The sequence below is a fragment of the Salmo salar genome, chromosome ssa16, assembly GCF_905237065.1.
Source record: "Salmo salar chromosome ssa16, Ssal_v3.1, whole genome shotgun sequence".
Taxonomy (NCBI): Eukaryota; Metazoa; Chordata; class Actinopteri; order Salmoniformes; family Salmonidae; genus Salmo; species Salmo salar.
In genome coordinates this window covers 3,747,440-3,761,198 of record NC_059457.1, presented here as the reverse complement: position 1 = coordinate 3,761,198, position 13,759 = coordinate 3,747,440, and the positions used below count along the sequence as shown (strand labels likewise).

General features: G+C 42.4%; 1 protein-coding gene across 3 annotated transcripts in view; it reads left to right on the top strand.

Moving 5' to 3' along the window:
* LOC106573052 (transmembrane and coiled-coil domain protein 3) overlaps positions 1-13,759 on the top strand; it is a 50,286-nt gene that overhangs the window by 26,173 nt on the left and 10,354 nt on the right. For all 3 annotated transcript variants that reach the window (XR_001321250.2, XM_045696855.1, XM_014147690.2), the window contains 4 exons: positions 2,176-2,376; positions 11,779-11,868; positions 12,032-12,336; positions 12,581-13,024. Coding sequence is in view for 2 of the 3 variants with exons in the window: in XM_014147690.2 (XP_014003165.2) it covers positions 2,176-2,376; positions 11,779-11,868; positions 12,032-12,336; positions 12,581-13,024 (1,040 nt within the window). In the remaining variant the exon portion in view is untranslated. The remainder of the gene's footprint in view (positions 1-2,175; positions 2,377-11,778; positions 11,869-12,031; positions 12,337-12,580; positions 13,025-13,759) is intronic.

Below are 13,759 nucleotides of genomic sequence, written 5' to 3'. Positions count from 1 at the left end.
TGTCATGTCCGTTGGTTTGTGTTTTTCGTTGTTGTCTTGTCAACAAAAAATGTTATAAAAACTTCGTCACAAAAAAAAAAATCCTAGTGTGACAAGTTGAGTGTAACCAAGGGTAAGATAGTAAGTTAGTGCCAGTGAGAGACAAAGTGACTAAAATGTTGCTGTTTCAAAACCAAAGCAGGAGTAGGCTTCTGTTGTGTTCTTGCGAAACACATCTAACCCTTGTGGGAGTATAAATGTTGCATGAAGACAAAGATAAGGTTGTCAGCAACTTTGGTGCTATACCAAGAGCTTGATACACAGTTTTACAAAATACCAAAATACGGGTACTGACAGTGATGGGAATGAAAAGAGGAAGCGCTGAGCTGGAAGTGTGTATCTGAATGTTTGTGTGGTGTGTGTTTCTCTCTTTGTGTGTGTGTGTGTGTGTGTGTGTGTGTGTGTGTGTGTGTGTGTGTGTGTGTGTGTGTGTGTCAGAACAGCTTAACCAGGCTGTTTCTGAACCCTCTCATTGTTTCAGCTGACAGTCATGGGGCAGAGGGATAGCTTTAACTCTAGATGTCAAGTTGTGTTTTAGTCCATTGATCAAGGGTTAGGGTTAGGCTACAACATTCTCCTACAGTAGTTTGGGTTATGTGATTTTCGCCCTCGCATTTCCTTGGTGGTATTCAGTGTTATAAAATTGTTAAAAGTAAGTGCTGTTGGGAACCTATATTGATCAAGGATTAGGCTACAGCATTCTGAAGTATTTTTATGTTTTTTTTTTGTTGTCTTGTATGCTTCAGTAATTATATAAATCGATAGTTTAAGGCTTTTTATCTCACATGGCTTTGATATTCAGTCAGTAAATAAATGGTTAACACTATGACTTCGGAAGTGTGAGTTATTCTCTTTTCTCGTAATGATGAACTTCTCACGTACCTAATATTCTCACGCACGGTTTTGCCAAGATGGTTCACTTCAACTCTGTAAGGAACATGATACTTTAGTTTAGTGAAAGCCATATGAACAAGAGACTGAAACTGGCAACAACAAAAGCCCTAACCCCAATGTTTGTTTCTAGTGGTGTAGATTCTAGTCCCCAACATAGCCCAACAGCCTGGTAGGTAAATATCTGATTAGTACCACCATTTTACTTAACTAAAAACACTATTACTAGTCTTACAGGATGAGCATGATAACAATGTGCTGATTTCATAGGAAAATAATAACACTGTGTCAATACCAAAGGATGGAAGATTGGTTCTTCCATCTTTGCGGGACCTATAATCCCCAAAAGTCCCCACAAGGATAGTAAAACAAGGGAAATTATCCCATGTGGGGACATTCCCCACGTACCCATGATGCCAACGGCTATTTTAAGCTTAGGTGTTTGGGTTACAATTAGGGTTAGGGTAAGGGGTTAGTGGTTAGATTTAGGAGTTAGGTTTAGGGTTATAGGTTAGGGTTCAAGTAAAGTATAGGGTTATGACAAATAGGATTTTGAATAGAAATCAATTGTAGGTCCCCATAGGGATAAAAGAACAAGGTGTGTGTGTGTGTGTGTGTGTGTGTGTGTGTGTGTGTGTGTGTGTGTGTGTGTGTGTGTGTGTGTGTGTGTGTGTGTGTGTGTGTGTAAAAAACCCTTATTTGGCACCTGTTATATTTTGGGACCCAGATTCTTATTTGTTTACGCTGTAGCGTCCAACAAATATGACGGCCATATTGTGTGTTATGATTATGAGAAATGCAGCGTGTACATCTAGGTCAAAGATAATGACCGAGCAACACACACACATACACACAATACAGCACCAGAAAAATAGGTATTTGGAACACATATTTGAAATAGCCTTTGTGTCAATATAGATAAGGTTGAGCTTTCCAGTGGCATTTGGAATATGTCTCATGTCAGTTAGGGGATTGAATGTTACATTGTAATATTGTCTGAGATTGTAGCCAGCCCTCTGCAGCTCTCTGTGGATTAGTTTATAAACCCTTATGTAAAGTATACTTATGTACCTTATTTAAGGTGTTAACAAACACTTCCATTGTGTGGCGGGGCTTGTGTGGTGGGGCTGGATACTGTGACAGGAAGAATAACAACTTCAATTGTCTCTGTATAATGGGTAAATAAAGATGAATTGTATAGCATTGTGTCTGTCTGACTGAAGGTTCTGTGGTTGTCTCTGGCAGGCAGAACGGAGCAGTGGCGAAGGGAACTCCCGGAACATTCCGGAGTCGATGCATCGCGGCAGCTCGGAGAACAACCTGGATCTGGACCTGAGCGACATCCCAGACTCCCAACGCTACCTCGACTCCTCCCACCGCAGCCTAGACTCCTCCTACCGCTCCCTGCCCCCCGGACTCAACAGTCTGCAGCAGAAGATCCTCAGGGTTTGTTGTTTAATGGTTATAAAGATCTCCTAGAGTTTAGAGTGGTTGGCCAGCAACAGAAGGGAGGGATGCTGGTTCAAATCCAAAAGGCCGATTGGAAAATCTTGTGGGGAGTGGGCCGCAAAAGGGTTCCTGGCATAAGTATCCTAGATGCAATCTCTTGCCATTATAACCTGCCATTATACAACGTGTTTGTGTGCCTAGCAGGTTTGGGTTCAAATAAAATAAAACAAATTTCTGTGGACTGTAAGGAACATGGTAAAGAACATGAAGGCCCGTTTATGCTCCCAATTAATGCTTTATTGACAACGTTTCGATCCAAAACACATTTTCATCAGGTTTAACAGACTGAGTGCTCACTTTGCAAAATATACACATTATACACAAATATACACGTACACAAAATATACACATTACACCTCGCATGCTTCCCAGCCGAAACAGTTCGGAAGAGTTTGTGTATATATTATGACAACATTTTGTGACGTTTTTCTTCGTTTTGGACTTCTTCAGTAAGTGTTTTTTGGCTGTTCGGGCACACACATTTTTTTCTCAAAGCAAGCCTAAGTCGGTAGCTGAAGTCTAGGACCCTTCGTCGATGATTGGTCAACAGTAGGGATTCTTCAGTAAAGTCTTTGTTGTCATTCAACGAGAGACAACTCGTTTTCGTGCAAATTTTTTCATTGAGAAATACTGCACCAAACATCTTAGTTAGATGTCAAATTGCGTAAGTAAGATCACTTCGGCAAATAAAATAAAAAAATCTTTAGTTGTCTTAGAATGACTATTTTGAAGAAGTGTATACTGGCTACAGCGTCTCAAAATATACAATAGGTATTATCAAAGATTTCTATAACTAACCCAAATAGACCACAGCCTGGCACTGCTCCGGTGCTCCATGTCCTTACCTACCGCTCCGTTAAAAATCACTCCACGCTCACAGGGAAAAAAACTCCCGCTCCAAATTTGCTCCATTAATTGAAATCACAATTTAATTAACACCCATCTATTTTTGTGACTACCTGGACCTACAATTTTTTTTTAGGTATTGAAACCAAACCATATGGGTTTGAACGAAAAGTATTTGAATAAACATGAAAAGGTGAATGTAAGAAGCGAACATCATTTCAAATGGGCTACATTTCATATTAAACAGTATATAAACACTCTAAATAGGTCAGGAGCCAGGCAGGGAGCTTAAGAAGGAACAAAAAATGTATTATTTAGGCTATATTATCTCAATTATTTCAAGGCTATAGCCTGCAAAGTACATTGTGAAAGATTTGTGAGTGCGACAAAATAGGCTGGTAGGGACATAAAGAGCTCAACATTTAAAAAAACATTTTGTTGCATTAAATCGTTGTAGTCTATAAATTGCACATACTCAGAATTCAGATGTGACTTACTTATAATTAAATACAAATTAAAATGAAAAATGACTAACAGTTGAATTCGGAAGTTTACATACACCTTAGCCAAATACATTTGAACTCAGTTTTTCACAATTCCTGACATTTCATCCTGGTAAAAATCCCCTGTCTTGGGTCAGTTAGGATCACCACTTTATTGTAAGAATGTGAAATGTCAGAATAATAGAAAAAGAGTGATTTATTTCAGCTTTTATTTCTTTCATCACATTCCCAGTGGGTCAGAAGTTTACATACACACAATTAGTATTTGGTAGTATTGCCTTTAAATTGTTTAACTTGGGTCAAACGTTTCGGGTAGCCTTCCACAAGCTTCCCACAATAAGTTGGGTGAATTTTGGCCCATACCTCCTGACAGAGCTGGTGTAACTGAGTCAGGTTTGTAGGCCTCCTTGCTTGCACATGCATTTTCAGTTCTACCCACACATTTTCTATAGGATTGAGGTCAGGGCTTTGTGATGGCCACTCCAATACCTTGACGTTGTTGTCCATAAGCCATTTTGCCACAACCTCGGAAGTATGCTTGAGGTCATTGTCCATTTGGAAGACCCATTTGCGACCAAGGTTTAACTTCCTGACTGATGTCTTGAGATGTTGCTTCAATATATCCACATAATTTTCCTACCTCATGATGTCACCTATTTTGTTAAGTGCACCAGTCCCTCCTGCAGCAAAGCACCCACACAACATGATGCTACCACCACCGTCCTTCACGGTTGGGATGGTGTTCTTCGGCTTGAAAGCCTGCCCCTTTTTCCACCAAACATAACGATTGTCATTATGGCCAAACAGTTCTAGTTTTGTTTCATCAGACCAGAGGATATTTTCCAAAAGGAACAATCTTTGTCCCCATGTGCAGTTGGAAACCATATTCCCGCTTTTTTTATGGGGGTTTTGGAGCAGTGGCTTCTTCCTTGCTGAGCAGCCTTTCAGGTTATGTCGATATAGGACTTGTTTTACTGTGGATATAGATACTTTTGTACCTGTTTCCTCCAGCATCTTCACAAGGTCCTTTGCCGTTGTTCTGGGATTGATTTGCACTTTTCGCACCAAAGTATGTCCATCTCTAGGAGACAGAACGCGTCTCCTTCCTGAGCGGTAAGACGGCTGCGTGGTCCCATGGTGTTTATACTTGCGTACTATTGTTTGTACAGATGAACGTGGTACCTTCAGGCGTTTGGAAATTTCTCTCAAGCATGAACCAGACTTGTGGAGGTTTACCATTTTTTTCTGAGGTCTTGGCTGATTTCTTTTGATTTTCCCATGATGACAAGCAAAGAGGCACTGAGTTTGAAGGTAGGCCTTGAAATACATCCACAGGGACACCGCCAATTGACTCAAATGATGTCAATTAGCCTATCAGAAGCTTCTAAAGCCATGACATAATTTTCTGGAATTTTCCAAGCTGTTTAAAGGCACAGTCAACTTAGTGTTAACATGTTAAGGCTCCTAGGAGGGGGGAGATATTGATAATCTGTCACTGAGAAAATAATTGTATTGGACTCACAATTGATCCAACATGTCTCCTAAAGGTCTGAACCAAGAGTTTGATGTCAGACCATTTCTTACATGAATATGTTACGTTGATTTGTAAAAAATGTAAAAAACGGAAATGTACATTTACATAATTATTCAGACCCTTTACTCAGAACATTGTTGAAGAACCTTTCGTAGCGATTACAGCCTCGAGTCTTCTCTGTAGATCCTCTCAAGCTCTGTCAGGTTGGATGGGGAGTGTCGCTGCACAGCTATTTTCAGGTCTCTCCAGAGATCGGTTTCAAGTCCAGGCTCTGGCTGGGCCACTCAAGGACAATCAGAGACTTGTCCCAAAGCCACTTCTGTGTTGTCTTGACTATGTGCTTAGGGTCATTGTCCTGTTGGAAGGTGAACCTTTGCCCCAGTCTGAGGTCCTGAGCCCTCTGGAGCAGGTTTTCATCAAGGATCTCTCTGTCCTTTGCTTCGTCCATCTTTCCCTCGATCCTGACTAGTCTCCCAGTCATGCCGCTGAAAAAATCCCCACAGCATGATGCTGCCACCACCAGATTTCCTTCAGACGTGACACTTGCCATTCAGGCCAAATAGTTAAATCTTGATTTCATCAGACCAGAGAATCTTCTTTCTCATGGTCTGAGAGTCCTTTCAGTGCCTTTTGGCAAACTCCAAGTGGGCTGTCATGTGCCTTTTACTGAGGAGTAGCTTGTGTCTGGCCACTCTACCATATTGGTGGAGTGCTGCAGAGATGGGTGCCCTTCTGGAAGGTTCTCCCATGTCCACAGAGGAACTCTGGAGCTCTGTCAGAGTGACCATCGGGTTCTTGGTCACCTCCCTTTTTTTCTTTATTTATTTCAACTTTATTTAAACAGTTGAGAACAAGTTCTCATTTACAACTGCGACCTGGCCAAGATAAAGCAAAGCAGTGCGACAAAAACAACAACACAGAGCTACACATAAACAAACGTAAAGTCAATAACGCAATAGAAAAATCTATGTACAGTTTGTGCAAATGTTGACGATTAGGGAGGTAAGGCAATAAATAGGCCATTGAGGTGAAATAATTACAATTTAGCATTAACACTGGAGTGATAGATGTGGAGATGATGATGATGTGCAAGTAGAGATACTGGGGTGCAAAAGACCAAAAAGATAAATAACAATATGGGGAAGAGGTAGTTAGGTGGGCTATTTACAGATGGGCTGTGTACAGGTACAGTGATCGGTAAGCTGCTCTGACAGCTGATGCTAAAAGTTAGAGGGAGATATAAGTCTCCAGCTTCAGTGATTTTTGCAATTCGTTCCAGTCATTGGCAGCAGAGAACTGAAAGGAAAGGCAGCCAAAGGAAGTGTTGGCTTTGGGGATGACCACTGAAATATACTTGCTGGAGCGCGTGCTACGGTGGGTGTTGCTATTGTGACCAGTGAGCTGAGATAAGGCGGGGTTTTACTTAGCAAAGACTTATAGATGACCTGGAGCCAGTGGGTTTGGCGACTAATATGTAGCGAGAGCCAGCCAACGAGAGCGTACAGGTCGCAGTGGTGGGTAGTATATGAAGCTTTGGTGACAAAATGGATGGCACTGTGATAGACTACATCCAGTTTGCTGAGTAGAGTGTTGGAGGCTATTTTGTTAATGACATCGCCGAAGTCAAGGATCGGTAGGATAGTCAGGTTTACAAGGGTATGTTTGTCAGCATGAGTGAAGGAGGCTTTGTTGCGAACTAGGAAGCCGATTCCAGATTTCATTTTGGATTGGAGATGCTTAATGTGAGTCTGGAAGGAGAGTTTACAGTCTAACCAGACACCTAGGTATTTGTAGTTATTATTTTTTTAACTCCATTGTGTCCTCCTCCCAGAGTGCTAAGAGCCTTGGACAACACCCTGTCGTTTTCCGCTAACATCAAGGCGGTGACCCGATCCTGTAGGTTCATGCTCTACAACATTCGCAGAGTACGACCCTGCCTTACACAGGTCCTAATCCAGGCACTTGTCATCTCCCGTCTGGATTACTGCAACTCGCTGCTGGCGGGGCTCCCTGCCTGTGCCATTAAACCCCTACAACTCATCCAGAACGCCGCAGCCCGTCTGGTGTTCAACCTTCCCAAGTTCTCTCACGTCACCCCGCTCCTCCGCACACTCCACTGGCTTCCAGTTGAAGCTCGCATCTGCTACAAGACCATGGTGCTTGCCTACGGAGCTGTGAGGGGAACGGCACCTCCGTACCTTCAGGCTCTGATCAGTCCCTACACCCAAAGAAGGGCACTGCGTTCATCCACCTCTGGCCTGCTCGCCTCCCTACCTCTGCGGAAGCACAGTTCCCGCTCAGCCCAGTCAAAACTGTTCGCTGCTCTGGCACCCCAATGGTGGAACAAGCTCCCTCACGACGCCAGGACAGCGGAGTCAATCACCACCTTCCGGAGACACCTGAAACCCCACCTCTTTAACCTCTATGGGCTAGGTGGGACGCTAGCGTCCCCCCCGTGGTGCACTCCATCAACAGCAGGTGCATTTCAAGAGCGGCAAATTTGAATCCAAATAAATGTCAGAATTCAGATTTTTCAAACATACAACTATTTTACACCCTTTGAAAGATAAACATCTCCTTAATCTAACCACGTTTTACGATTTCAAAAAGGTTTTACGGCGAAAGCATAAATTTAGAGTATGTTAGGACAGTACATTTACAAGAGTTGTGTGTAATGTTTTGTCAATTCAAAGACAGGGTCACCAAAACCATAAAACCAGCTAAAATGATGCACTAACCTTTTACAATCTCCATCAGATGACACTCCTAGGACATTATGTTAGACAATGCATGCATTTTTAGTTCTATCAAGTTCATATTTATATCCAAAAACAGCGTTTTACTATGGCATTGATGTTGAGGAAATCGTTTCCCTCCAATAACCGGCAGTCAAGTCAACACCACAAATTAAATAATTAAAATTAGAAAACATTGGTAAAATATTATATTGTCATTTAAAGAATTATAGATTTACATCTCTTGAACGCAATCAACTTGCCAGATTTAAAAATAACCTTACTGGGAAATCACACTTTGCAATAATCTGAGCACTGCGCCCAGAAAAATACGCGTTGCGATACAGACTAGACGTCATGTTGGGGAGATCTAAAATCGAAAATACTATGTAAATAATCCATTACCTTTGATTCTCTTCATCAGATGTCACTTCCAGGTATCACAGGTCCATAACGAATGTAGTTTTGTTCAAAAAAGCTCATCATTTATGTCCAAAAATCTCCGTCTTGTTAGCACATGATCTAAGCCAGCCGGACTTCTCGTCATGAACGAGGGGAAAAAATATATTTACGTTCGTTCAAACAGTCAAACGTTGTATAGCATAAATCATTAGGGCCTTTTTAACCAGAACATGAATAATATTCAAGGTGGACGAATGCATACTCTTTTATAACGTATTGGAACGAGGGTACCCAACATGAACTCGCGCCAGGTGTCTAATGGGCCATCATCGTTCCATGGCTCTTGTTCGGTCAGATCTCCCTCCAGAAGACTCAAAACACTTTGTAAAGGCTGGTGACATCTAGTGGAAGCAATAGGAAGTGCCAAAATATTCCTCAGCCCCTGTGTTTTTCAATGGGATAGGTTTAAAGGTAATACAACACATCAGGTATCCACTTCCTGTCAGAAAATGTCTCAGGGTTTTGCCTGCCAAATGAGTTCTGTTATACTCACAGACACCATTCAAACAGTTTTAGAAACTTTGGAGTGTTTTCTATCCATATATAATAAGTATATGCATATGCTAGTTACTGGGTAGGATTAGTAACCAGATTAAATCGGGTAAATTTTTTTTATCCAGCCGTGCAAATACTGCCCCCTAGCCCTAACAGGTTAAGGAATACCTGGGATAGGATATAGTAATCATTCTAACCCCCCCCCCCCCCAAAAAAAAGATATAGATGTACTATTGTAAAGTGGTTATTCCACTGGATATCATAAGGTGAATGCACCAATTTGTAAGTCGCTCTGGATAAGAGCGTCTACTAAATGTAAATGCAGTTGTCCACATATTCTAAGTCAGAACCGCCCAGACTGGTGATTTTATTTATATTTTTTACCTTTATTTAACTAGGCAAGTCAGTTAAGAACAAATTCTTATTTTCAATGACGGCCTAGGAACAGTGGGTTAACTGCTTTGTTCAGGGGCAGAATGACAGATTTGTACCTTGTCAGCTCGGGGATTTGATCTTGCAACCTTTCGGTTACTAGTCCAACGCTCTAACCACTAGACTACACTGCCGCCCCAATGCTGGTCGGGCGGGCGGGTGCGGGCAGCAATCAGTTGAAGAGCATGTATTTAGTTTTACTTGCATTTAAAAGCTGTTGGAGGCCACGGAAGGAGTGTTGTATGGCATTGAAGCTTGTTTGGAGGTTTGTTAACATAGTGTCCAAAGAAGGGCCATATGTATACAGAATGGTGTCCTCTGCGTAGAGGAGGATCAGAGATTCACCAGCAGCAAGAGCGACATCATTGATGTATACAGAGAAGAGAGTCGGCCCGAGAATTGAACCCTGTGGCACCCCCATAGAGACTGCCAGAGGTCCGGACAACAGGCCCTCCGATTTCACACACTGAACTCTATCTGAGAAGTAGTTGGTGAACCAGACAAGGCAGTCATTTGAGAAACCAGGGCTATTGAGTCTGCCGATATGAATGTGGTGATTGACAGAGTCGAAAGCCTTGACCAGGTCGATGAAGACAGCTGCACAGTACTGTCTTTTATCGATGGCAGTTATGATATTGTTTAGGACCTTGACCAGGGCTGAGGTGGATAATTTTAGAACGAGATTGTCTAGCCCAGCCGATTTGAAGGGATCCAGATTTTGCAGCTCTTTCAGAACATCAGCTGTCTGGATTTGGGTGAAGGAGAAGCAGGGGGGGCTTGGGAAAGTTGCTGCAGGGGGTGCTGAGCTGTTGGCCGGGGTAGGGGTAGCCAGATGGAAAGCATAGCCAGCCATAGAAAAATGCTTATTGAAATGATCGATTGTCGTAGATTTATCGGTGGTGACAGTGTTTCCTAGCCTCAGTGCAGTGGGCAGCTGGGAGGAGGTGCTCTTATTCTCCATGGACTTTATAGTGTCCCACAACTTTTTGGAATTAGTGCTACAGGATGCAAGCTTCTGTTTGAAAAGGCTAGCCTTAGCTTTCCTAACTGACTGTGTATATTGGTTCCTGACTTCCTTGAAAAGTTGCATATCTCGGGGGCTATTCGATGCTAATGCAGAACGCCACAGGATGTTTTTGTGCTGGTAAAGGGAAGTCAAGTCTAGGGTGAACCAAGGGCTATATCTGTCCCATTATGGATGCAGGCAATGAGGCAGTGTTCGCTGAGATCCTGGTTGAAGACAACAGAGGTGTATTTAGAGGGCAAGTTGGTCAGGATGATATCTAAGAGGGTGCCCATGGTTACAGATTTAGGGTTGTACCTGGTATGTTCCTAGATAATTTTTGTGAGATTGAGGGCATCTAGCTTAGATTGTAGGACGGTCGGGGTGTTAAGCATATCCCAGTTTAGGTCACCTAACAGTACGAACTCTGAAGATAGATGGGGGGCAATCAGTTCACATATGGTGACCAGGGCATAGCTCCCTGACCAAGGCCCTTCTCCCCCAATTGCTCAGTTTCAGAAGAAAGGTCATTTTTTTCTGGCCATTTTGAGCCTGTAATCGAACCCACAAATGCTGATGCTCCAGATGCTCAACTAGTCTAAAGAAGGCCAGTTTTATTCTTTAATCAGTACAACCGTTTTCAGCTGTGCTAACATAATTGCAAAAGGGTTTTCTAATGATCAATTAGCCTTTTAAAATGAACTGGGATTAGCTAAAACAACGGGCCATTGGAACACAGGAGTGATGGTTGCTGATAATGGGCCTCTGTATGCCTATGTAGATATTCCATAAAAAATCTGCCTTTCAAACTACAATAGTAATTTACAACATTAAGAATGTTGTCACTGTATTTCTGATCAATTTGATGTTATTTTAATGGACAAAAAATGTGCTTTTCTTTAAAAAACAAGGACATTTATAAGTGGCCACAAACTATTGAACGGTAGTCTATGTAAATAATTTCATTTTTTTCATTTATTTTTCATTAGTAACATTTTCAAAAAACCTTTTTTCACTTTGTCATTATGAAGTATTGTGTGTAGATTGTTGAGGGAAAAATAAATTGAAATCATTTTAGAATAAGGCTGCAACGTAACAAAATGATCAATGGGTCTGAATACTTTCCGAATGCACTGTATGTACCTCTGTGATTAATTATGATTGACTGTGCGCAAAAGTGAATTGAATTGTTTCCACACCCACCATGTATGAAATGTGTACATGTATTCTTCATTAGCCCAGCACCTACGTTTTTAAAGATGTGCATATGACCACAAACTTTTCTGTAAGGAACATGGACCATAAAGTATCCTTCTTCTCCTTCCCAAGGTGACAGAGCAACTGAAGATTGAGAAGGAGTCACGAGACGACAATGTAGTAGAGTACCTGAAACTGGTGAACAGTGTCGACAAGCAGCAGGTGTTTACCTTTTAAGTTTTTAACGGTTGTACTTTCTTTTCTTTCTTGCACACACACTCACACTTGTATTTTATTACTAGCATTTATTTAGCTGCAGCTAGGGGCTATTTCAAAGAATAGAATCTGATTGCTAAATGTCCCCCTTATGTAAATGTTGATGCAGGTGGGGCGCATCAAGCATGTGTTTGAGAAGAAGAACCAGAAGTCAGCCCAAAGCATTGCCCACATGCAGAAAAAGCTGGAGCAGTATCATAAGAAGATGAAGGACAGCAGTGAGAAGGACGCCAGCTCCAAACACCAGAGCATCTCTAAAGAGAGCTCAAAGGACATGCTGAGCCACACCATGAGCAACGTGAGCAGTGGTAGTGGACGACACCCACTGGACAAGATCAAGACAGTAGGGCCTGGCGTCTCGCTCTCGCCACCCTTCTTTTTCAGCAAGCCCCGGGACTTTGCCAACCTCATCAGGTACTGATGCAGTGTTCCATGCTGACCATGTGTTCCAACCTCTGTCAGTGTGTGTGTGTGTATACACAATGGATAACACAGAAGGATTGATTTTGGGTCTCAGACAGGAGAAGCAGCTGGTCTTATCGCACACCCTCAGTGACTGCAGTGGATATGGATTAATCAGGCCACCATAGATTAACAAATCTGTGTCCTATGACGATAGATAATACAAGTTAATCTTCTTTTTTCTCTTTTTCTTCAGGAACAAGTTTGGCAGTGCCGACAACATCGCTCACCTGAAGACCTACCTCGACACGCCCTCTCCCTTCCAGTCTGATGGAACTGGGCGGGCCTTGAGTGGGAGCGCCACCTTAGTGGGTGGGAAGACCCCTGCCGCCACACCCACGCCCAAGTACACCAGCGATGACGAGTGTTCCTCGGGCACGTCCCTGTCGGCGGACAGCAACGGGAACGCAATGGCTCTGGGCGTTGGCCTGGGTCTAGAAGTGGGTGTCGGGGCGGTGATGACCCCAGGACAGATCCTGGAGTCTGGGGACAGCCAGGAGAGGCTGGGTCTGACCACGGAGGAGGTTAGGGAGATCAGGGAGGCCCAGGGGCAGCTGGAGGAGGACATGGAGGGTTTCAGGACCCAGTTCAAGAAAGACTACAGCTTCATCACCCAAACGCTACAAGAGGAGAGATACAGGTCAGGTCACAGTTATATACACTATACAGTGCATTCGGAAAGTATTCAGACCCCATGACTTTTTTCACATTTTGTTACAGCCTTATTTTAAAATGGATTAAATCGTTTTTTTCCCTCATCAATCTACACACAATAACTTATAACGACAAAACAAAAAACGTTTTTTAGACATTTTTGCCAATGTATTAAAAATAGCGGGCATTGATGCAGTAACGGCCCCTCTATCTACTTTTGTTGACTTTTTTATTAGACCACTCACAGAACATCTCCCCTCCTTTGTAAAGGACACAAGCAGTATGGTCTCTATCATTGAATCTCTTGATCCTCTCCCTGAGAACACCTTGTTAGTTACTTTTGATGTTGAGTCGTTATACACAAATATTCCACACGAGGGCCGTATTGAAGCCATGGAACATTTTCTTCTGCAACGTGACCCTAATGAACTACCTTCCAGTGCCTGCATTGTAACATTGGCTGAAATAGTACTCACACATAACTATTTCATGTTTCTAAATGATTTCTTTATTCAGACGAAGGGTACTGCTATGGGATCCCACATGGCTCCTAACTATGCTAATTTGTATGTGGGTTACATGGAGAAACAATCAATTTTCAACCCTCTCAAAAATTAATTCTTGCCTAACATCATTATTTGGAAACGGTATATTGACGATATTTTTGTTCTATGTGATGCAGAACAGCTCCAGGCATTCCAAGCTTTTCTTAACTCCTGTT